This window comes from Pinus tabuliformis, chromosome 9 (genome assembly GCF_031772625.1).
Source record: "Pinus tabuliformis cultivar Carrire ecotype Pingquan chromosome 9, CPIR1, whole genome shotgun sequence".
In the NCBI taxonomy this organism is placed as follows: Eukaryota; Viridiplantae; Streptophyta; class Pinopsida; order Pinales; family Pinaceae; genus Pinus; species Pinus tabuliformis.
The window spans coordinates 1,442,660,406-1,442,683,538 of record NC_142307.1 but is presented as its reverse complement, the minus strand read 5'-3'; the positions used below and the strand labels follow the sequence as shown (position 1 = coordinate 1,442,683,538).

Below are 23,133 nucleotides of genomic sequence, written 5' to 3'. Positions count from 1 at the left end.
CGAGTCGCTCCAACGCAGAGCGCGGATTGGGAGAGGGATCGAGGGGGGGGGGAGCGCTCCCCCGCAACATAGGTACAACATTTTCAGCCCCTACTTCCATAACTACGCCATCCAAAAGACGAAATAGCAATTGTGCATCCTTCACCTGATCATATGCATCAATAGATTTGAGAAACATAGTATCTTTTGGACAAGCAATTATGAAATTTAGTATGGTGCGAGATCTACCATTAGTCTATCCATCAGACATAATTGTGCTTCTTGTTTTGGTCCATGATTGCTTGAACTTTGTAAGGTACTTTCTATTGTTTGGACCTCATTTTGTAAAAGTGCCCCCTTTGATATTATGAAAGCTAGGGCCTTTGAAGCCGGCTCCACATGAAGCTATAACATCAATCATGGGTTGATAATATGCAGAATTAGTAGCATTAAAAGGTATGTCTGCATCATACCACCATCTACCAATGCATTCATATGCACCCTCCTTCTCTATTTTCTTCCATTTAGCATCAAGGGTTGGTTGAGAACCAAGGGTGGTGCGGGGTACAAGGAAGGAGTCAATCCCTTTACGGATTGTTGTCCTTTTCAAGTTTAAACCACTTGAACTACCCTCCCCAACTTTAGAAGGGAAACTAGAGGATTCTTCAAAACTGGGCACATATGCTTCAAAATCAGGGTCACTATACATGGCATCATCCTTTTGACTTTTGGCTATATCTTTTTTAAGTCTTTTGTTTTTCCTCTTCTCGTCATTGTAGGATTCAATTAAATTTTGCATTTTTGCTTAAAGACCATCCGAGACATTTTCACAAGGTTTTACTTGCCCTCTCCAATGTGCTAGGTGTTCTTTGATTTTATGGATCCCCCACCCTTAACTTTTTTCCCACAATAGTTGCAGACTTTTAGCCCTTGTTCATTTAAATGACAGTGAACTGAAGTTGGATCATTCTTGTTTTTGGGGGTTATGGGGAAGAATAGAAAAATCTGCATAGAAAACCCTATTGTTTTTAGAATTTTATGATATATTTTTTTTAGAGAAAAATAAAACAAGAGTAGAACCAATGAAATACCTAGGGAAGATCTGTAAATTTTGAGAAGAGAAAAAGCTCCAACCAAGATGAAAATAAACTCTTCAATCAACTCCAAAATCTCCTTCAGAAATTTGCCAACGAAATCTCTCAAAATAACCTTGCAAATTACAATAATTTTTGAGAAAAAAATAGAAGAAATCTGAAATTCTGAATTTTGCATAAAAAAATTGGGGTTTTAAAATTTTAAGAGAAGAAAAAAATAGTTTTTTGAAGAAAAATAGAACATTAATGGTTGAAAAAAATACCTTGTATTTCCCTCTTAATTTGCTAAAGAAAATCAGCTCCAAACTCCTCCAAAATCAGCTCTAGAGCAGCCCCTACAAATCTGCATAAAAACACTAGGGTTTTTAATTTTTATGAGAAAAAAATAGCTGATTTTTAGAGAAAAATAGAAGAAAAAAAGGGTTGCAAAGGCTCCAAAAACAACTCCAAAATCAGCTATGTAGCAGCCCCAACAAAATAAAAAAAATTCTTCTACCAATTGCAAAAACCATTGAAAAAAACCCAAAAATCTCTGGGAAAAAATAAATCTTTGAAGTAGCTCAAAAATCTTCCAATCCAACAGCTCTCCAAGACTCCAATCAGCTCTTCAAATTTGCAAAAAATCTCCCCTAGACCAAGCCTGCAAAAAAATTTCCAAATTCTCCTCACCAAACTTAGCTCAAGAAATGCAAGAGACTCGAATGAATAGTGTGAGTAAAATAGAGGGGGTGGGGGTGTTTAAATAAGTTTAGGGGGGGCTAGATTAGGTTTAGAAATAGGAAAATTAATTAAAAAAACAAAAAAAAAGTTTATTTTTGGTTGCCTGGCTGCATGGCAGTGGGGCCCGCGGACTGGTAAAATCGGTTTGGAACCCATTCGGTTTGGTACCAAACCGGTCATTTCTAGTTTGGAGGGTCAGTTCGGACCGGTTTTGCCTTCAAACCGGTCGGATCAGCTGGTTTTGCTGGAACCGGTTCGGTTCCAATAACTTTGGTTCCCAAAACTTTGAACGAGAAGTTTAGCTAATTCATAGGATTTGCTAAACTTCTAAGTTTGAGGTTCAAATTTTGGTGAGAACTCCAAAGAAAATTTTAAACTCATTTTGTTTTGGCCACAAGTTCATTCTAGTCAAACTATCTGTCTATAGTCTTTATTTGATGTATGTATATAGGACCACAAGGATGGATGATGCGAGCTGAAGGGAGAACATGGAAGTAGAACACCCTACAATTGGAGGTTTTTGGCAAGGCTTATCACGAGATAGGGATCAAACCCAACCCAGAGGATCTGCATGCATGTTGTTCTATTTCTAGTGTTTCTTTTGGAAAGATGTCCATCCAAAAAGAAGATGATGATTGCCAACAAATTAATAGTAATTTTGTATAACATGGACACTGTTGATAGTTTTACTTTTTTAATGCAGGCCATGCTTTATAACTTTTAGCTATAGTTATTTTATTTTTGTGAGGATCTGAAAGCTTTCGATCCATGTGAAAGGCTATCCTTTCATGCTCTTGATTGTCATATGATTGTATATTTATTCATATTAAAATATTTGTTCTTAGGATTGGATTAACGACTTTTGCTATTTAAAACTTCCATATCCCCTGTTTAATTTGCATTTGTCTGAATATTTCCTCAGGAATCAGTGGAAGAAAAATCAATGGGAAAGTTAGTTGAAGAAGTTAATAATTCAGTTGGAATGAAGTCAAGAGGACAAGAAACACGTGTTCCTCCATATACAGAGTCTGATGGAGGCAAGCCTCAGAATTACAAGAGCAATGGTGTGCATGGGGTTAGTTTTGAACAGAATGATGTTACTCACAAAATAGTACTGCATGACAATTTCTCAAATGGACTAGGAGAACATGCGATTCCCAAGGACACTAATGTTTTAAAAGCTGCTCTTCAAGAAATCTCTAAGAAACGAGTTGATCTAATGGAGGATCTGGTATGCATTTTAAGTATTGGCCTGTTGATATGTAACGTGTTCTTTTACTATATATTAGAGATTGTGCTGTTAATTTACTTGAATATCTGCTTCTAAGCTCACTCTATGTCTATAGAGGGAAAATGGTGACTTGTTACATTGGAAGATGAATGCACATTCTAGTTAAGGGTGGTTCAATATATATTTAATCTGGTAACATTTCAGGTCCAAATTTATCTCTGCACTATTCAGGTTCTCACATTCTCTCCATTTCCTGGCCATTGGGAGATCTGCACTTGCCATTCTGTGTTGCAATGAACAGCCCTGCTGGCTAAGAACATGATCCATATCTTCCTTTGTTGTTGGAGGACAATTGCTAAAATCCCATTAGTCCGGCTCAGTGTGCTTTGGGGAGCGTAGTCTGGGAAATTCATGAAAAACATGCATTTGTGATGTAAATATTCTGTGAATTTCTTATCTTCTCCTTTATTTTTGCAGAAGACTTGCCAGTTACATTTTCAAGCTCGAACAAATGAACTTATTAGGGAGATTGCAGAACATGATGCTAAAAGCAACACAATTCTCCGTGGTAAGCTTCATTAGTCCAATCTGCTCATCCATATACATTTGCATAATCAGGATTCTGAACTTTGGATGAAACTAGATTCATGGTACAATATCCTCAGGTTTCTATATGTAGTTTATTCTGATAACACATGTGAATATGGCAATGCATTGCAATTTTATATAATACAAAACCCTGATGTTTCTTTTGGCATATCGTTTGACATGCTTGTTAAATGAGGGGAAAGAAAAACAGTGCTGTGAAATAGTCCTAATTTACCCTTGTATTCCAACCTAAGTTGCATTGAATTGAATATTGATATTGGGGTGGAGGGGAATGGTTATGGCAACTTTTTAGAAAAGCTGGATATGCTGGACATGATATGACAAGGTAATGACAAACACACACATTTATTTATATGCAAAATAACCATGAGACAACAAATTCAGATAAAGCATTCATCAGTTAGATAAAGATTTAGAAGCCTAAAACTCAACATTGTAGATCATCATCACAATTATTTAGTATCATGAATTCTACCATGAAAAATAAAATCTGTACAATGTGAATCATTTAAAAATTAACACATTAATTTCGAATTGCTTGATGTTGAATATATGAAAACATAATATCCACAAGCACGACAGCAAGTCTGGGATACAATTTATTCTCAAAGGGATCTTTCCCCATTTGTATGTAAAATAGTTCAATTGCATGTTTCCTCATGCTTCCTAGTGGTTATAACTATAGGCTATGTTTTCTTTATGGTCTGATAATTTTTAAAATCTTCTGAATCTACATGCAAAAGGTCCTCTTCCCTTCCATGCCAGTATGTCTGGGAAATATCCGTTATGTCCTTCCTCAAAGTCTTATATTTTTGGGTGCAGTTTGCCAAGCCATGTTTGGAATGCAGTTCCACACATGCTTGTACTATATAATCTGAAGTATAAATTGCTCTCTGGGTAGCATTTTCTTTCTGCTGAACTGATTGTATGGACATTGGCGTCCTTTGAGAAACTATCCTTATAATTTGCTTCAAACCACCATGAGCAGTTACACTCTGCCTCTTCGAAGACATCATATTACTGTGATCAGTTTCAGTCATACTTGTAGCCTGTAGGTACTGATTGCATGGTTTAAATTCTTTAAAACCCATGCAAGCCTTTTCCCTTTAGAAAAGCCAGGGTCTCGTCCTGCCATATACAGCTATTGTTTTACCACTTAACGATCCTATAAACTGAATATCCTGCATTTCTAAAATGACTGTTCCCTGCATGCCTTAGATGACCATTCCCAGAACAATTTGTCATGCATTTATAGAGGTTGAAACTTGAGGGACTGGCTATAGAATATGTCTGTATAGATCCACTGGTTAGAGCCCCTTGAGAAGGATGTACTCCTATTCTAGCAGGTACAGGAAATGAAGGGACTGGAGGCATTTTAGTTGTCATTTTTCATCTGAAAAGTTTGATTTCTGGCCTTAAATGAAAAATTCTAGCAGTCGTACATTTCAAAAAATTATGAAACTTTCAACCTGTTGAAATATGTAACTAGGCTCAGTCTTCATAAATGTATTTGAGTCACAATGAAATGTATTTATTAAAAGAATGAAGAAAATATTATTCTTCTTATTATTATTATGACTTATTAAAGCACAGGTTTCATGCTTGGGTCATCTTGTTTTAGGTCACAGTCCCCATTGAGGATTTCTAGCATTTATTCTGAGTCATTAGAGTCATTGCCCATTAAAAGAGACCCTTCTTGGGCTTTTGAATCATGTAAAAAGAATTAATATTGAGTCAAATATACTATTTGTCCCCTCCACACCAAGTAAGGAGATCAAGTCGACTTCAAGAAGGACAGGACAATTCGACCTCACTGGAAGGCTATATATAAAAGGCAGTTCGAATTCATTTGGAGCATTCATTCTCTCTCTCATATTTTCGATATCGAGAAGCAAGAAGCTAGGAAGTGCGAAGTTGGAATAGAGCTCTGATGAGAAGGATGGAAGCCATGAAAGATTCTCCGATATCGTAGAAAAGAAGTTGAGCCTCCTAAGTTAAAATGGAGCTTGAATGAAAAGAAACTCCCTAAGTGGGAGCTTGGATGAAAGGAATGTCCCTAAGTTAAGACGGAGCTTGGATGAAAGGAATGTCCCTAAGTTAAGACGGAGCTTGGATGAAAAGAAATCTCCCTAGTTGAAAGGGAGGGCATCTCATAGTCACGATGGACATTAAAAGAAGAAATTGGAGAATGCATTTTGAGGAGCTACTGAGATAAGAAAAGCAGGATTTGTTTGTAGAATATGTTGCTGCATGTGAAGTAGGAAAGGAAGATGTATGGTTGAGGAATCTACTGTCAAGATTCGTTTGAAAGTCCTATTATGATAAATTGAGAAGCAACATCTAGTTGTCTGGAAGACCCCAAAGGTTTGTGTTTACTTATGTACATTTGAAAGTTTGTTATTGATTGGGGTTGTGTTTGTACAGGTAAATCTCTCTGAGGTTTGATAGCATGCTGGTTACATGAGAGAGATTTGTTACCGATTGAAATAATCAGGAGTGTTGAGGCTTTGTGTTGAAGACACTCTGCGTGGGAGAACATCTTTGTGTTGATGTCTAGATCCCGAAGTAGGGAGGGTGGCATTGGTCATAGAGCTCTGACCATAGATACGCACCTAGAACCCTAGGTTGATGGTTAGCAAGTAAGCTTGATGGTATCTAGAGAGGTTGAAAGCTTTAGTCCATCTTAGTCCCACCTGGATAGATTGCCCTGGTCAAATCTAGTTCATGGCATCTTGAGTGCCTATTGCAGGATCTTGGATAGATTTCCCTGGTCGGAAATCTAGTCCATGGCATTGCGGTGCCTAAATTCGTCATGGTTCATGTTTTTTGAGATCTTCCTTGTACTTGGTACTCATGAATATCTCCTTAGGTAAGAGGGAGTGTTGAAATATGTAACTAGGCTTGTTCTTCATAAATGTATGAGTCACAATGAAATGAATTTATTAAAAGAATGAAGAAAATATTATTATTATTATTATTATGACTTATTAAAGCATGGGTTTCATGCTTGGGTCATCTTGTTTTAGGTCAAAGTCCCTATTGAGGACTTCTAGGATTTATTTTTAGTTATTAGAGTCATTGTCCATTAAAAGAGACCCTTGTCCCCTCCACACCAAGTCAGCCTCAAGGAGATCAAGTCGGCTTCAAGAAGGACAATTCAACCTCACTGGAAGGCTATATATACAAGGAAGTTCGAATTCATTTGGAGCATTCATGAATCATTCTCTCTCATAAATTCGATATCCAGAAGCAAGAAGCTGGGAAGTGCGAAGTTGGAAAAGAGTTGGAAAAAGGTGCGATGTTTGGAGGGAAGAAAGAAGACACCAAGATCGAAATTTTGTGCCATCTATCTCTCACTTCAGAGGAATATCTAGGGAGATCGAAGTTTTTCTTTGTCTTGTCGAAGCTGTGGTTGTTGTTGTTGCTGCCTGTTGCTGGGTCGAAGTTGTTGTTGCTGCTTGTTGCTGGGTCGAAGTTGCCACTACAAGTTGATGCTGCTTGTCGCTGGGTCGAAGTTGCTACTACAAGTTGATGTTGCTAGGTTGAAGTTGCTATTGAAGGGTTATCATCTACAAGAAGGATTCAGGGCTGACTTGGTGTGGAGGAAGTCTTTGTCTAGGTCAAGAGACTTGGATTATCTCGAGAAACTATTGAAGGAAGAATCGTTGACTGGGTTTTCCCCTAGATAGGGGTTTTGCCCTGGCTGTCTGCCTACATCTGGTGTCCTTGTACTATTGTTTTGGTAATTGCTTGGTGAACTAAAAGATAAAAGAAGAACATAAAGATAAAAGAATCATAAGTAATTATCTATATAAGAAAATCTTTCTGCCTTTCTGATTTTCTAACACAACCAAACAGATATATGTTTCATCAGGGCACAAAAACGTGGGCAGAGACAATGACTGGATAATCGTATGCAGACTTGTTTTTTAATTAAGACTGAGGGATTACTGTAATTTTGAATCCTTTATTGAAATTTTGTAACATGGGGCATTACCTTAAAAGAAAGGGGATCCACAACTATGAGAATTTTCACATTTATAAATATGTATTTTCGTTTTGCTATCCATTATGCCTATTTCCATCAGATTACAACAATTTGATATTTTCATTTCACTATCTCCCAATTTCCATCTGTTCTGTCTCTTCCATTGACATTCCACCAATTTGTGACTTTTGTTTCACTATCTGCTTTTCTCTTCCATTTCAAATAGCTCTAGATGCTTACATATGTTGGAGATAACAATGGCATTCCATTTCTGCATTATGAGTATAAAATATTGCAGTTATGGTTTTGTGTCTTTCCATGCTAATATCACTACTTTGTGATCTTTTTTGGATTGGATTATTTTGTGCAAAGCTGCATCGCCCTTTCACCCCAATGGACTCAAAGGTATCACCTTCATACAGGTATTGATGTTTTTGGACGACCTTGTGAATGTGAGCAATATTGGCCAGTTGCAGTGCTAGCCACTAAAGTCTGAAACAGTTAGCAAGAATCCTGATTTAAGAAACAGAATTAAAAAGATAACATCATGCTTTGGTACAAGGCAAGAAGAATCTTGCTCCAAGAGTTCGGGTTTTAACAAAGAAAATTTCTATAGTTTGCAAATGGTCCTAGAACATTCTGAGGCTAAAGTCTCTTAAATTAAAATACATGTTTATTAGGAATCTCCTCTGCGAGTTGCAACTCACCAAATAAATTTGAATTGCTTATAAAGATAGATTCTCTTTGGAGAAAAGAACTAGTATTTCGTTATTTCATCCAGATGGATGAAAAATAAGTATTAAGGTGGTAAATTGAAAGGTAAAAGAGGATACTCCTAATGATGCTTGTAGACAACTGGTGCATGCCTGTAAGGTAGTAAAGGAGAAGGAATAGTTAGGTAAAAGGAAGGGAAAAAAAGATGGAAATAAGGAAAATTTAAGAAACGTGTAATAGGTCGTTGAATTTTGTAAAAACTTGGGTTCTTAGTGCTTAATTTTGGTGTTGAATAAGGAATCCTAGGGATATAGAGGCACCATTATAAGGGATTTTGATTGCTCTGTTTGCAGCCAATGTGGGAAAAAAGGCAGATCAGAATGATTTCTAGAAAATATCAGTACCATTGTTAGATAGGACATTGACAATTTATATTGAGTTGAGTTTAATATTTTTGTTGACACATTTTGTTTTATTTGCTAGTGTGTCCGTGACTTGTGGGACTAGAATGTGATCTAAAAAGCCACAACCCACAGGCATTTAAGCTGTCAAGATCACTCGGAGATTGATCCTGGCATGGGCCAGACCAACCCTTTACTTGGCTGGATTTTTTTGTTGTCTCCTAGTGACTACCAGAAGTTTCGAACCTTGACTTATACAATAAAACTGTCTAAATCCAATCATGCTAGCAGGACTTAATATATTAAAAGGATGAAATGGGGTTGTGCTTTGATCCACTTATGTGTGCATGGGTGATGAGACCATTTAATATAATCTCTCTTTGTGCAACCACATGTTCGACCACCACCTTAAGGTGCCCCCTGTTGAAAAATGTAACTAGGTTCGGTCTTCATAATGACATGTAATTGTGATTTTATGTAATTAATCAAAAGAAGAAACATAAAATTATTATTGTAATGCTTGTCTCATGGGTTTCATGAGCAAGGGATTTTATTTTTAGTATGACTCCCATTGTGAGTCCTTAGGATTGGTCATAAAGTCAATTTGAGTCAAAGTCATGTATGAAGGACCCTTCTTCGGCATATTACATTTTGTATGAGTCATTAGATAAGTATAATTAGCCCTCCAAGACCAAGCAAAATCTCCTCCTCAAGTTGGCATCAAAAAGAAATAATATAAACCCTCCAAATGTCGGCTAATTACAGAGGAAAACAACTATAAATAGGAGTGCTCAGCGTCATTTCAGACGCAGATTTTCAGTCATCACAATCTGAAGTGCAAGGTATAGGTCTGAAGTAAAAGCAGTGCGAAGGGAGCTTAAGGACCAACAAGTAGAGAAGAGGAAATTGCAAAGTATTCCAGCATTGTTTGGGACTGTTTTGGGCTAAAGGTATCTCCACTAGTGTGAAGTTGCAGACCTGTAAATTGCAGCAAGGAGGCTGAGAAAGTTACAACAATCAAAAGGTAACTAAATTGGGTAAAGGACTAGTTAAGAGGAAGTCGAATTAAATGGAAGAAGTCTCCTACTAAAGAGAAGCTAGTTAAGGGCTAAAGTTGGTCAACCACACAAACTAGGGTTTTTGATTTGGAACCAGAAGTTGCAGACTTAAATCAAGGGGTCGAAATTTTGAAGGAAAGCCCGAGAAGAAGAAGAAGCAAAGGGTTTGATTATAATTGACCCAAGGAAGAGGAAGAAGGCTTGGTGTCTTGATCTTGGAGTGGCAACTAGGTCAAGGGTCTTGTTCTTGGTACTCGTCAATTGAAGTCTCTATAAGAAGAAGAATTTATGCAGGTTTTCCTATCAAGTGGGAGAGGTTTTGGCCCTGGCGAATAGCCTGCATTTTGTGTCTCTTATCTCTTTATTGTTTATGCATTGGTAACTGTTTGATGAAAGAAAACACAATAATAATCTAAAGAGAAGAATCTAACCTAAGAAGTAAAAAGCATTCACAATCAGTGATCTCTTAGAGAAATCACCTTATACTTGATGCCCTAGATTTCTCAACATGGTATTGAAGCTAAGGTGACTAAGTCAAGGAAGGGCATCTTATTAAGGGACACTCAAGGATCAAATCTCAACGAAGGCATCAATGTGAAGATCATATTGAAGTCAAAAGAAGCATCATAACCCTAGATCAAAGAAGTCGACAAAGAAGTATTGGGATCATCATCAAGAGGGAGAAGGCCAAAATCCTACATCTACTCAAGTTAAAGTGTTTTGAAGACTATTCATCCGAAGGAAGCTAGAGAAAAAGGCGGTGTCATCTCACTCTCTGTGGGATCAAGGATCATTCTTGAAGAAAACTACCTTCATGAAGGAGAAGTTTTCTATCCTCTATATTATCATCAACATCAAAGAAGCGACAAGGAGCATACTATCAAGTATATATATTTATGTCCACATCTGAATCTATCAAAATGTCTGTTTGCAAGGAAAGCAACAAATAAGTTGGGGCTTCAAACTATCTTGCATGGAAGCAAAAGGACAAATCTAAATCTTATTGAAAATGAGATGGATCATGTCAAAGGATCTATCACCAAACCAGGAGAAGAAGATGCTCAAGAACTTGCAAAGTATATGAAAGGGGAAATTAGGGCTCAAAGGATTCTCATTGAATCCATTAAAGATCCCCTCATCCCATATGTATCTAAACTCGAAACTTCAAAAGAAATCTATAACAAACTGGTAGAGTTGTATTCCATAAGCAGTGCTGGAGAAGTCATCCAATTAAGGCAAGAACTCTACAAGCTGAAGATGTCTAGGGAAGATGGAATAGCCTCGTCTTTATGAGGATATCTGAGATCCAGGATCAACTACAAGCATTTGGAAGAAGTCATGTTTGATAGTGAAATTATACAATTTTATTAAATGCACTACCAGAGGAGTGGGGTAACTTTACTTCAAGTATTTATGGGAAGAAAGAAGGTACTCGATTCCAGAATCTATGGTTACTATGCAAGATTGAAGAATCTAGACTAAAGGCCAAATCTAATGTGGGAGCAGGTGAGCAAAGTCAAGCTTATGCTATAATGACAAGAAGAAAAGGAAAATTTTGAAAGTTTGGTTCTTTGAAAAAGAAAAGGGACATGACTAAGATCCAATGTTATGGGTGTCAAGAAGATGAGAACTACACAAGAGATTGTCCTAAGGTCAAGATGTAAAACAAAAGAGGAAGAGAAGAAGCCCATATCACCAAAGAAGTAGAGGAAGTTGAAAAGAATAAGTCCAAGAAAGAGGAAGTAAGAGATCTCTATTACTGAGATAGTCTTCCTCACCTAAGTTCTTCTGAAGTTCCCTAGTCTTCTGTTGTAAGATATGTCTATCATGATTCACTAAATGGAATGCATCAAGGCATCATAGAAGTATTGAAAGCAAGAGCATAAAGAAGCACGAAAGAGGTTTTGGGAGTTAGGGATATAACTCTTGGGAATCTCATTGGGAACATAAGTGGCAAGGTCATCTAGTACAAGGTTCATCATAAATCTGTCAAAAGGAAACATATGGGGATACTTTATATCCTTAAGATTCTTTGGTTGAATCTTCATTGAAAGGTTCACTGATCATGAGGAAAAGCAAGTGTTTCATCAAGAATTCCAATCTTGTGGAATTCATGGGATGATGGTATGATGGCATAAAAATGAAGCAGATCAAGGGATTTAAGCTCTTTCAATCAAGGAAGTTGCTGTAGGAAGTTTGGATGGCCCAAAGGAAATATGAGGTATGTATGCTTACATTTGATATTATGGAAGGCATGTCATATGGTTACAGATATCATGAACCAATGCTCTATCTTTAGAGCATGATCAAAAGAAAGGATTTGCTCCCTCAAGGGGATGCAGGAATGCATGGTTCACACATTCACTAGATGAAATCAACATAATATGTCCTCATATGAAGTATGAGGTGGTTGACTACAATTGAGGAACTCTGATAGAAATCCCTTGGGAATGAAATGTGTGAAGAAAGGAAGGAAGAGATCATGGAATATGCAACCATGGTAAAGGCAATCAACAAGCGAAAGACCAAGAAGATTTGACTAGGATATCTCCATGGAAGACATGAAGACTCTGATGGAGTCTGAAAAAGAAAGAGACCCTTGACAATATATATCTTTGGGAGATGTGTCGATATGTATGCTGGATGTTGATGCAAACTAGAAGATGTCATGATGAAAGACCATTACAAAGGTAATGTTAATGTTCATTCCTTTATTTTTGAACAAATATCTGGATGGGTTTATGCAGGGCCGTTGAGGGAAGATCTATGGATGTCTTCCACCACCGATGCACATGTAATAGGATGAAAGATCATTAAGTAAACATGGCATGAAGGCTAGATATGGATTGATGGATCACTTTCCGATGATGACATAGTTGACTCATGAATGAAAGTGATGTAGAAGTCCCAAACACGAAGAAGTTCATGATATCATTGACTCTTAGGTAACGAAAAGAAGTTCATGACATCGTGAAGAGGAGTTCTTCAAACGAGTTGCCCCATCATCTCCACATGAGGAGCTGCTGTAGGTCCCTAATTAAGAGGGAGCCTAGAAACGAGTTTCTTACTTGGAAGAAACTTGGAAACTCCTAAGACAAGAGTTAGCTTAGGTACATTCCTTTTAGTGGAATAGACATGTCCTCCCTAATTAAGAGGGAGAGATAGACACATCATTCTTGTCTTCACTTGGGAAGACATAATGGAGGATTGGGTAAGCATGTGGCATCCGATGCTCTTTGAGGATGTATTAAGGCATCCAATATAAGAGTAGTTGTCGAGGACCGATATTCTTTGAGGACTGGGAATCCAAGATAAGAATAGTCTTGGTGGAACACACCCTCAAAACCCATGTGGGGTATATTCCGAGAGAGACAATGATGAGGGTGTCTATGCATCATTGGTCTCGCCAACACTGAGCTCAAATCTCGTGGAGGGATAGAGCTGTTAGTCAAGGCCTTGTTATGTGACAATGCTGGTTGATATGATGCTATATAGATGGGTTACTAATATGGATCTTCTTATGAAAAATTCTTCAGCTTAAGAATGACCAAGTATCATACCTCCCTAGTTAAGAGGGAGTGTTGAAAAATGTAGCTAGGCTCGGTCTTCATAATGACATGTGTAATTGTGATTTTATATAATTAATGAAAGAAGAAAAATAAAATTATTATTGTAATGCTTGTCTCATGTGTTTCATGAGCAAGAAATTTTACTTTTAGTATGATTCCCATCGTAAAGTCATTGGGATTGGTCATAAAGTCAAATTGAGTCAAAGTCATGTATGAAGGACCCTTCTTGGGCATATTACATTTTGTGTGTCATTAGATAAGTATAATTAGCCCTCCAAGACCAAGCAAAGTCTCCTCCTCAAGTCGACTTCAAAAAGAAATAATATAAACCCTCCAAAGGACATGTCGGCTCACATACACTCATGTCGGCTAATTACAGAGGCAAACAACTATAAATAGGAGTGCTCGACTTCATTTCAGAGGCATATTTTCGGTCATCACAGTTTGAAGTGCGAGGTATAGGTCTGAAGTAAAAGCAATGCAAAGGGAGCTTAAGGACCAATAAGTAGACAAGAGGAAATTGCAAAGTATTCTAGCATTGTTTGGGAATGTTTTGGGCTAAAGGTATCTCCACTAGTGCAAAGTTGCAGACCTGTAAATTGCAGCAAGGAGGCCGAGAAAGTTACAGTTATCAAAAGTTAACTAAATTGGGTAAAGGATAGTCAAGAGGAAGTCGAATTAAAGGGAAGAAGTCTCCTACTAAAGAGAAGCTAGTTAAGGGCTAAAGTTGGTCAACCATACAAACTAGGGTTTTTGATTTGGAACCAAAAGTTGCAAAATTAAATCAAGGGGTCGAAATTCTGAAGGAAAGCCGAGAAGAAGAAGAAGCAAAGGGTTTGACTATCGTTGACTCAAGGAAGAGGAAGAAGGCTTGGTGTCTTGGTCTTGGAGTGGCAACTAGGTCAAGGGTCTTGGTCTTGGTACTCGTCAATTGAAGTCTCTATAAGAAGAAGAATTTATGCGGGTTTTCCTCTCAAGTGGGAGAGGTTTTGGCCCTGGCGAATAGCCTACATTCTATGTCTCTTGGCTCTTTGTTGTTTATGCATTGGTCACTGTTTGATGAATGAACACAATAATAATCTAAAGAGAAGAATCTAACCTAAGAAGTAAAAAGCATTCACAAGCAATTATCTCTCAGAGAAATCAACTTATACTTGATGCCCTAGATTTCTCAACACCCCCATGGCTCTAGGTTAGGCCTTCATGGTATTTGAACCTTGCCCAATGATGAAAAACTCCTTTCTACCATTGGATCCAACCCCTTTCGGCTTCGCTGACACTTCCAGTTTTCTCAATAACAGTGAGTTTTAATGAACAATTTTTTGCTTTCCATCTTTATCTAGTAGTAGCAATATTCCATCAATTTCATGCAATCTTATTACTTGGACTCCAATGATGAAAAACTCCTTTCTACCATTGGATCCACCCCCTTTCGGCTTCGCTGACACTTCCAGTTTTCTTAATAACAGTGAGTTTTAATGAACAATTTTTTGCTTTCCATCTTTATCTAGTAGTAGCAATATTCCATCAATTTCATGCAATCATATTACTTGGACTCCAATGTAGAAGTGAAGCTTAATAATTTCTTTTATAACTCAAGATTATTGCTAGACAACTCATTCGTAACCCAACAACTATAACATTCTATTTTCAATAACTGTCCCAGATTTCTTAAAACCGTTTGGGTCAAAACCAAAACAACCATCATTACAATATTCATAATTCCTTTCAGTTGCAACTCTCCTTTTCCTTACATAGGTGTATATTTATTCTAGATTACGGGATCGGGTTCCATGTAGGTTCTTCATCATTCTTGCTTAAGGCTCCTTGTGGCAGGAGGCATGCCAAGTTTGCTTTTGCGTCTGCTTCCTTATTTGAGCCATGTAGAATATGGAAAAGGAGATAGGAAGAGAAGTATTGGAGCACATATCTCAGCCTTTGAAGTGTCTTGTTGAGCGCCAGATTGCTGAAGTGGTCCTCCGAATTTAATATCTTTATCAAAATTTTTGAGTCCCCGAAGACTTGTATTTCCTTAATGCCTTTTTCACATGCTATCTGACAGGCTTTTAGCAGCCCAAGGATTTCTGCCTGGTTGTTGGTTCTCTGTCCAAGTCCCCAACTGAAGCTATCTTCACGAATACCCTCCGGGGAGTAGATCACTCCACCTGCTCCTGCTGTCCCTGGATTGCCTTTGGAGGCACCATCAAAAAAGATTGTTGTTTTACCCTGTTTCCTCCACCAAGCTTGAAAACCTGAGTCTACTTCTCGTAGTCTCCGTACAAGAGTTTTACTGGGGCAAGTGGTGTTGTTTATCTTGTCTCGAAATATATAAGTTCCCGTCCATTTTTTTTCTTCTTCTGGGAGAAGCATGTTATCGTTTTTAAGGGGATGATTGGCCACAGTCTCGAGGAGTAATGCTTTTGCTTTTGCTGCCACCTTCAAAGGGGAGTTTGGAATGCTGTTGAAGATCTGGTCGTTTTTGGCGAGCCATATTTTCTAGCAGACGTATTTAGGTACTGCTTTCCAGATTCTGTTCCATGCTGTCTTTCTTTGGGTCATGTGAGGATAACACATTCTCCAGGTGCTAAAAAGGTTAGCTACTTCGAGTTGTGATGGGGTAGAGACATTGAGGCCTTGAAGGATACAGTCCCAGACTTCTTGAGCAAAAGAGCAATTCACAAACACATGCTCCATGGTTTCCTGGGCTTTGCAGCAGAGAGCACCGATGTGGCCCGTGAATACCTCTTTTACTTAGATTGTCGCCAATTAGCACTCTCCCATGCATTAATACCTAGGTGAAGAAATTTATTTTGGGGAGTCCGAGAGGGTGCCAAACTTGTTTCCACACAAATGCAGTATGGCTGAAAGCTTGCTGTGGTTGAAGAGAGGCGAATCCATGCCTTGCGTTGTAGATTCCAGTCTTTCCCCATCCCCATTTGTTCGTCAAACGCATGTGAATCGGTGCCAGTCCCGTTAACGCTTCTTCTAGGAGGGTCTTTTGACTGTGCATTTGATTTGGAACTCGTGGGATTTCCCAATTTCGCCATTTTTCGGAGTCGTCTCATGTCGAGATATCTGCCAGGGTGAGGAATCCTTGTTGAATGAGCCAGTTCCTAATTTCTTTGATTGCTTCTTTTTTGCTCAAAGGAGTCGTCCCTTTATACTGTCTTGCCACAACATCGTGTTTTTTCCATTTCCAGGAATGCGATACAAGTGGTTTTGGAAGAACTCTATCCCACGACGGTAGAGATGCCATATCGACGTCCCTTTGATGCTGTTATCTATCTGAATGTTCCTTAGCGATGAGCCTTTTATATATTTTTTTCTTTATGACTTGACTGACACAGTGTTTGCTGTTTGAGAAGAGGGTCCAAAGTATTTTACCTCCAAGAGCAAGATTGGCAAGGTCTGGGTCTCTTATTTGCAGGCCTTCAGAGATGGGGCGTTTAATTGTATCCCAATTCACTAGATGGAATTTTCATTGGGTTCCTCTTCCTCCTCTCCATAGAAAATCCCTGGTAAGTCTGGAGATTTGTTCTGTGAACTTCTTTGGAGCCAGAAGAAAGGAAGCCTCATAAATAGGCAGGGAGGACAAAACAGATTTTATAAGGATGAGTTCACCAACATTGGTGAGCTATTGACCTCCCCAAGTTGTAATCTTGGACTTGATTTTGCTTATTACCTCTTTCCAGAACGATAATTTGTTAGGGCCCAGGGTTATTGATAACTCGAGGTATTTGATTTTATCCCAAGAAGAGAATCCCAAAAAGTCCAATGAGAGGGCTATTCTCTGAATTGCTTGTTGATCCACAAACCACCCGTATATTACACTTTTCCTTTTATTTATAAGAGCTCCTGATATGCTGCAGAATTTTTGAAGAATTCCACTGTAAACTTTGGCTATCTTGATGGAGGTTCCGCCCAAAAGAAGAGTATCATCTGCAAATAGTGCGTGATTGAGAGGCTCTAGCCCTTTCGTCAACCTGACTACTGGAGCTGTCTCTGCTTTCTTTTCAGCTGTCAGTTTTCTACTTAACGAGTCTGCCATCATAATGAACAAGAAAGGGGAGAGGGGGCAGCCTTGCCTTGTTCCCCTCGAGGCTTGGAAATAGTTTGCTAGCTTGCCATTAACTAAAGGAGCTATCCATGGCTTTTCAGTACAAGCTTTAATCAAATTGACAAAGTTAGAGTTGAAACCAAAGGAAAGGAGGACTTTGTACAGGAAAGAAAGATTTACCCGGTCGAATGTGTTTGCCATGTCTAGCTTTATGAGCATACATCGCTCCTGCTGAAGATATCTGGAATGTATGACTTCTTGCGCCTGTATTACATTGTCCAATATATGTCTCCCTTTGACAAAGCCGCCTTGGGTGGGAGAAATGAGTTTCCCAAGCAGTGGCTTGATTCTGTTTGCCAACAATTTTGTCAAGATTTTGTATGATGCATTGTAGAGCGAGATTGGCCTAAACCTGTCAAAAGTGTTGGGATTCACTTCTTTTGGTATTAATGCAAGAAAGGTAGAATTAGTACTGCCTCCCACTTTAGCTTTTTGATGAAAAGCTTTAATCATCCTTAGTAAATCAGTTTTTATTATTTCCCAGCAGATTCTATAAAAATGAATTGAGAAGCCGTCAGGTCCTGGTGCCTTGTCTGGCTCCATGGACCAAATTACTTTACAAATTTCTTCCTCTGAGAAAGGTTTCGTAAGACTAGTGTTGTCCTCCTTGCTTACCAAAGAAGGAATGTGAGAGAGAAATTCAGAGATGACTTCTTCACTACCATTCCCATCCTCTTTATAGAGATTCTGGAAATGATCTTCTGCTGCCTTTTTTAGTTGTTCTTGACCTTTGAGCATAGTCCCATCTGAGCAAGTGATTTCAGAGATATGATTTTGGGATAGCCGATCTCTATATTGCCTATGGAAGAGCGAGGTGTTTCGGTTTCCAGCTTTAAGCCACGGGCTACGAGACTTGAGCCTCCAAGTCTCTTCTTCTTGGCGGAAAGCGTGGAAAGATTTGATTTGGGCAGCTTGTTCTTTTTTTAAATCTGAAGCAGAGATCTCCTTATTTTCCATATCCATTTGCAGATCTGTTAAAAAATCGAACTCCTTTGTGTTGCTGGTGGGAGAATTTGAGGGTTCTTTAATCCATTTTTTCAGAGCTCTCTTGGTTATTTTTATTTTCTGCTCCCACACGAAGCTGGGAGATCCTGTCACAGGTGTGGACCATGCCTCCAGAACAATTTCCATGAACTCTTCTTTTCCTGACCAAAACAGGTTGAATCTAAAAGGGATAGGGCCCAAATTTTCTTCCTCTTCCAGCTGTAAGAGGATAGGTTTGTGGTCTGAGGCCAGCTTTGGGAGAATTTTCGAGGAGATCAGTCTTTTTCCTAGCAACGAAGAGCTCTATGCTAGGAAACGATCTAGTCGGGCAGAGATGTGTTCTGCCCCAGCGCTATTGTTTGTCTAGGTATAAAGGCCTTTCTTCAGCTTGAAGTTAATAAGATCCCAATGAAGTATGAGCTCCTTTACTAATGGAAGCATTTGGTCCCTGCCACTATTACCGCTGCTCTTTTCATTTGGCTCAAAGACGAGGTTGAGGTCTCCAGCCACAATTATATTCTGAGGGGAGTAAATGTCTAAGAAATCAGACAAGGTCAGCGAGCATTCTTTCTTCTCTATACGGAGGACTGGGACATAAAGGTTGAAAAGAGCTAGATAGATGTCGAAGTTCGGTGTATATCCAATGTTGGGTCTCAAAGGAACTTTCTAATTGAAACTTGTTCTCCGACCACAATGTTGCTAGGCCACCAGAGGAACCTCTTGAACTAGTGGCCTTTCCTGCACTTTTTCCCCATTTTATTTCGCTGATCTCAAGAAGGGTTTCCCCTTCAATCTTAGTCTCATGGAGCATGAGGATATCGAGAGTTTCTATTTTCAGAAGGTCTTTAACTGCTTCAGCTTTTGCAAGATTGCCCAAGCCTCTACAATTCCAAGAGACTAGTCTCATTAGTTAACGGGAGTGGAGTGAGTTGATCCCCCCTTAGGGGGCCTTGCTTTGGTGTTTCTCTCGATAGACATTTCAATGGTGGATTGGCTGCCTTGCATTTTTTGCCTCTCCGCCTCTTCTTCCCTAGCTTCCTTGTGAAATTTCCTCCCAACTCTTTTGGAGGGTCTCTCGAATGTCTCATCTTTCGATGACTGAGAGGTTTCCAGAGGTTTTTTCCTTGTCATTTCTGCATAGGTAGGTGAGGAGGAGGTTCCTGCTGGGGAGTCAAGTTGGGTTACTTCTATGTTCTTCTTTTCTGCTTCGAGTGAAGGAACTTGGCGTTCAATCTCCTCTATCTCTGATTCTGTAATTTCGTTTGGTGTGTTGAGGGTTTCGAATGGGTTTATTGAGGCTGTTGTCCTTGGCTATTCTCCTCTTCCTTTCGCTTGTACCATTTCTGTTAAGGGAGCTCCAGATTCCGTTGGTGCCTCTTTCCCTTTGTTCCTGTTATTCACCTTGGCCTAGACTGCTCTTTGCACCTGGGTCCATTTTTCTCCTTTTAACTTCTCTAGATCTTCCTCCTTTTTTTTTTGTAGTATCTTGCGAAATGCCCGTATTCATGGCAATATCTACATTTGAATGGTAGCTGCTTGTAGTCTAACTCTTGGATATAAGACCAGTCTGCTATTGTTAACTTTACAGCTTCAAGTAACCTATTTCCAAATTGACTTTGACGCATATTCTTGCTCATGAGTACTGATCCCTTCTCTCTGCTCGATCTATGTATTTTCCCAGGGTGTTACCAATTATTTCTAGTGACTTCGGGTTCCAACAGTTTAATGGTAGATGAGGGAGGCGCACCCACACTGGAACTGCTGTCGGCACATCTTGTGTCAGATCGAAATCCAGTGACCACGAGTTTAAATACATACCCTGAGGTCCCATGAAATATAGTCCATTTCTAAAAATGAGATTTTTGTCTTCTACCGAATCAAAGACAAAGACAAAATAGCCCTTACCAACTAGAAAAATGTTGATGCCTTCCTTTGCTAATGGTCGCCAGTTCCTTTGTACACAAGCCTCAGCAGCCTTGGGGGAAGGCCATAGCCCTGTAAATTGTCTGATGAGCCATCTTTTAGCTAAGTTCATAGCGGATCTGCAAGAATCTTTAACGGGCAGGGCGACTGTGGGGATGCTGTCAAGTTTCTTTACGAACTTGCGTTGAGTTTCCCCTTGCTGTGCATTTACTACTGTCACCGATCAACTTCTTGAAAGCAAGGATCTTTGGCAGAGGAGGCGAAGGAGGAGGGGCCTCGGGACGCCCTTCTGGGGCCATGGTAGTGATGGCAGACATTTCTCACCAAGGGTATGCGCATGCAGATTTAAATTTTTCACTATTGCTCTATGGGTTCATCATTCAAAATTGCACTTTAAATTTAAAAAACAACTATTTTTAGAATTTACAAATAACTACAAATTTCATGTTGCAATCGACTCGAGTTGGTGGCCATTTTTTATTATCTATTATGTTATCACAATCTTAGTTAATATTTTTAAGGTGCTGACAGTTTCAGTGTCAATGCCAATTTATATTTAATAGTATAAAAGCATCGACAAATAAAATATCAACCCTATGGTGGATTTGTAAATAAAAAATGCGTTGAGAACAAAAGCAGCAACGCAAATATGTAAAATTGGCAAATTAAAAGGAAATTATAAGTTTGGATGGTCAATATTAAAAGGCGTTGATCGGGTACACGTCAACGAAAGAGCGGGCAATTCATCAAGCGAGCACTAACAATTAATCTGTCAATGACAAAACTCTGTTTTACTTTGTTTTTTATTATAAAACACAATAACTTTGGGCGCAGATATTGAACAACTGAAAACGAAATTTTAAAAACCAAAAGAGGTTTTTGTTGGTAATAGGCTCATTTAAAAAATGTCTTTTAGTTTTTACACAGGTGTAATGGTTTGAGAGTTTCGAGTGAATATTTGAGGCCTATTTTTCCAGATTTTGCAGTTCAATTTTTTCCTGTTTAAGTCGTTTCAAAAATCAGTTTCCGAACAACTAGGGATGAATTTTTGAAACCCAAAGATGTTTTTGGAGGGAACAAACCAATTAAAAAAAACCACTTTCAGTGTTTACACAACTATCATGGTTTGAGAGTTTCGAATGGATCTTTGAAGCCTATTTTTTAAGAATTATTTAGAATTAATGTTTTCTATTTTTAGAAAAAACTCCCAATCAGTTGGGGAGCCACCTCAACAATTCGACTCGAGGTTAGATCTTATCTCCTTGATTTTTTTGATTTAGTAAGCTATAGATAGATGAAGAGGCTTGAGATCCATTATTTTTGGATCTTGGACAATTTATAAGTGGTTTATAAAGACTATCATTTCTGTAATGTAGAGGGTTGGAAATTTTTGAAGAAGAAGATTGCGTGTTCAACTAGGATATCAATATAGTGCTATATACAATGTTATGTATACAGTTTTGTAGAGATTCATGTGTATATAACTTCATGGCTGTCTTTCCTCATGTTTTTTAATTTATCCTCATATTACATCTCTGAATCATGAAGTCTTTAGTGTTTGGATAAAGCACTATGAACTAGAATTCTTCATGTATGCTCTAATTCAAGTTATCATGATACTTCATATGTTTTCTGCTTAAAAATTTATAAAAGAATTCTTATTGCTTTGTTGTGATATTTATTTTCTATATTCTGTCTCCACATCTTTATGATTATTTATCTAAGAAGTTGTGTCCTACCTTGTCTTTGTTAAGAATTGTTTATGTATCGTGTGGTTAGTAGTTTTTTCCACCAGTCTCCATGCCGAATGGTCCTTGTTCTCTTCTTTCCCAACCAATTTCATCCTACAAACTAAATCTGGCCAATAAGCTTACAAGCCTATTGCTAAGGTAACAATGAGTGGTAGAGTTTTAAAGAGATATCCCTCTCTGATTCGGAAGGGCTAGCTTCCAATTTTAAAGTGGTTAGAGGTTACCTTAGTCTTTTCCCTTCACAGCTGAGGTTTTTTCTAAGTGATAACATATTCATTAATCCAATTTGTTTTTTTTGGGGGGGGGGTAGGTAGGTGGACAAAGTAGATTAATGGCCCCAACATTTTAGTGAGGTTATTTTGGAAGATTATAGTCCTAATCCTTTGTTTTCTCTGCAAACATGATTTAGTTAACATGTTCCTATCATTTTATTGTTATATAGTTGTACACTGTTAAAAAATAACACACCCTTGTTGATGGTTCCTGTTGTAACCTTTTATTGTATTGTTTAGACAATGATAACATGTGAAATATCAATATTACCTATATTTTTCAAGTCAGATGTGTCTGTATCACTCTTAAGAAATCGTCATTCTCCCCTATCAATTTTTTAAGTTTAAGATCAAGCATCCATTTTTATCATCAATCCAGAATTGTTGTCAAGGAATTGTATAGTTTAGAAGTCATGCTTTTGCTGCAATAATCGTTCTCTAGAAAAATGGTGTGCTTAGGTAACTTTGTTGATTTTCCACGGTATTGGTGTCTAGGATAGAATCTTAAATCAGAGACACTACCAAACGAAGTACCACAACAAGTCTACTTTGCACAGCGTAATAATATATAGCAGTAAATCTACTAGTGCTCAAAATATAGACAATTTTTTACAATTTTTACAATAACCCAACTTTGTTATATTAATAAAATTGATAACACAGCAATCTAGGGCTTCCGCACTAGGGATAATGCCTCGCATACATCCACTGATACGACATATA

The 23,133-nt window shown here is 38.2% G+C and overlaps 1 protein-coding gene across 1 annotated transcript in view; it reads left to right on the top strand.

The window, feature by feature from the left end:
• The window catches only part of LOC149153990 (uncharacterized), a 130,221-nt gene that overhangs the window by 50,973 nt on the left and 56,115 nt on the right, over positions 1 to 23,133 (top strand). The window contains exons 7-8 of the mRNA XM_089439206.1: positions 2,716 to 3,024; positions 3,502 to 3,592. Coding sequence (XP_089295332.1) covers positions 2,716 to 3,024; positions 3,502 to 3,592 — 400 coding nt within the window. The remainder of the gene's footprint in view (positions 1 to 2,715; positions 3,025 to 3,501; positions 3,593 to 23,133) is intronic.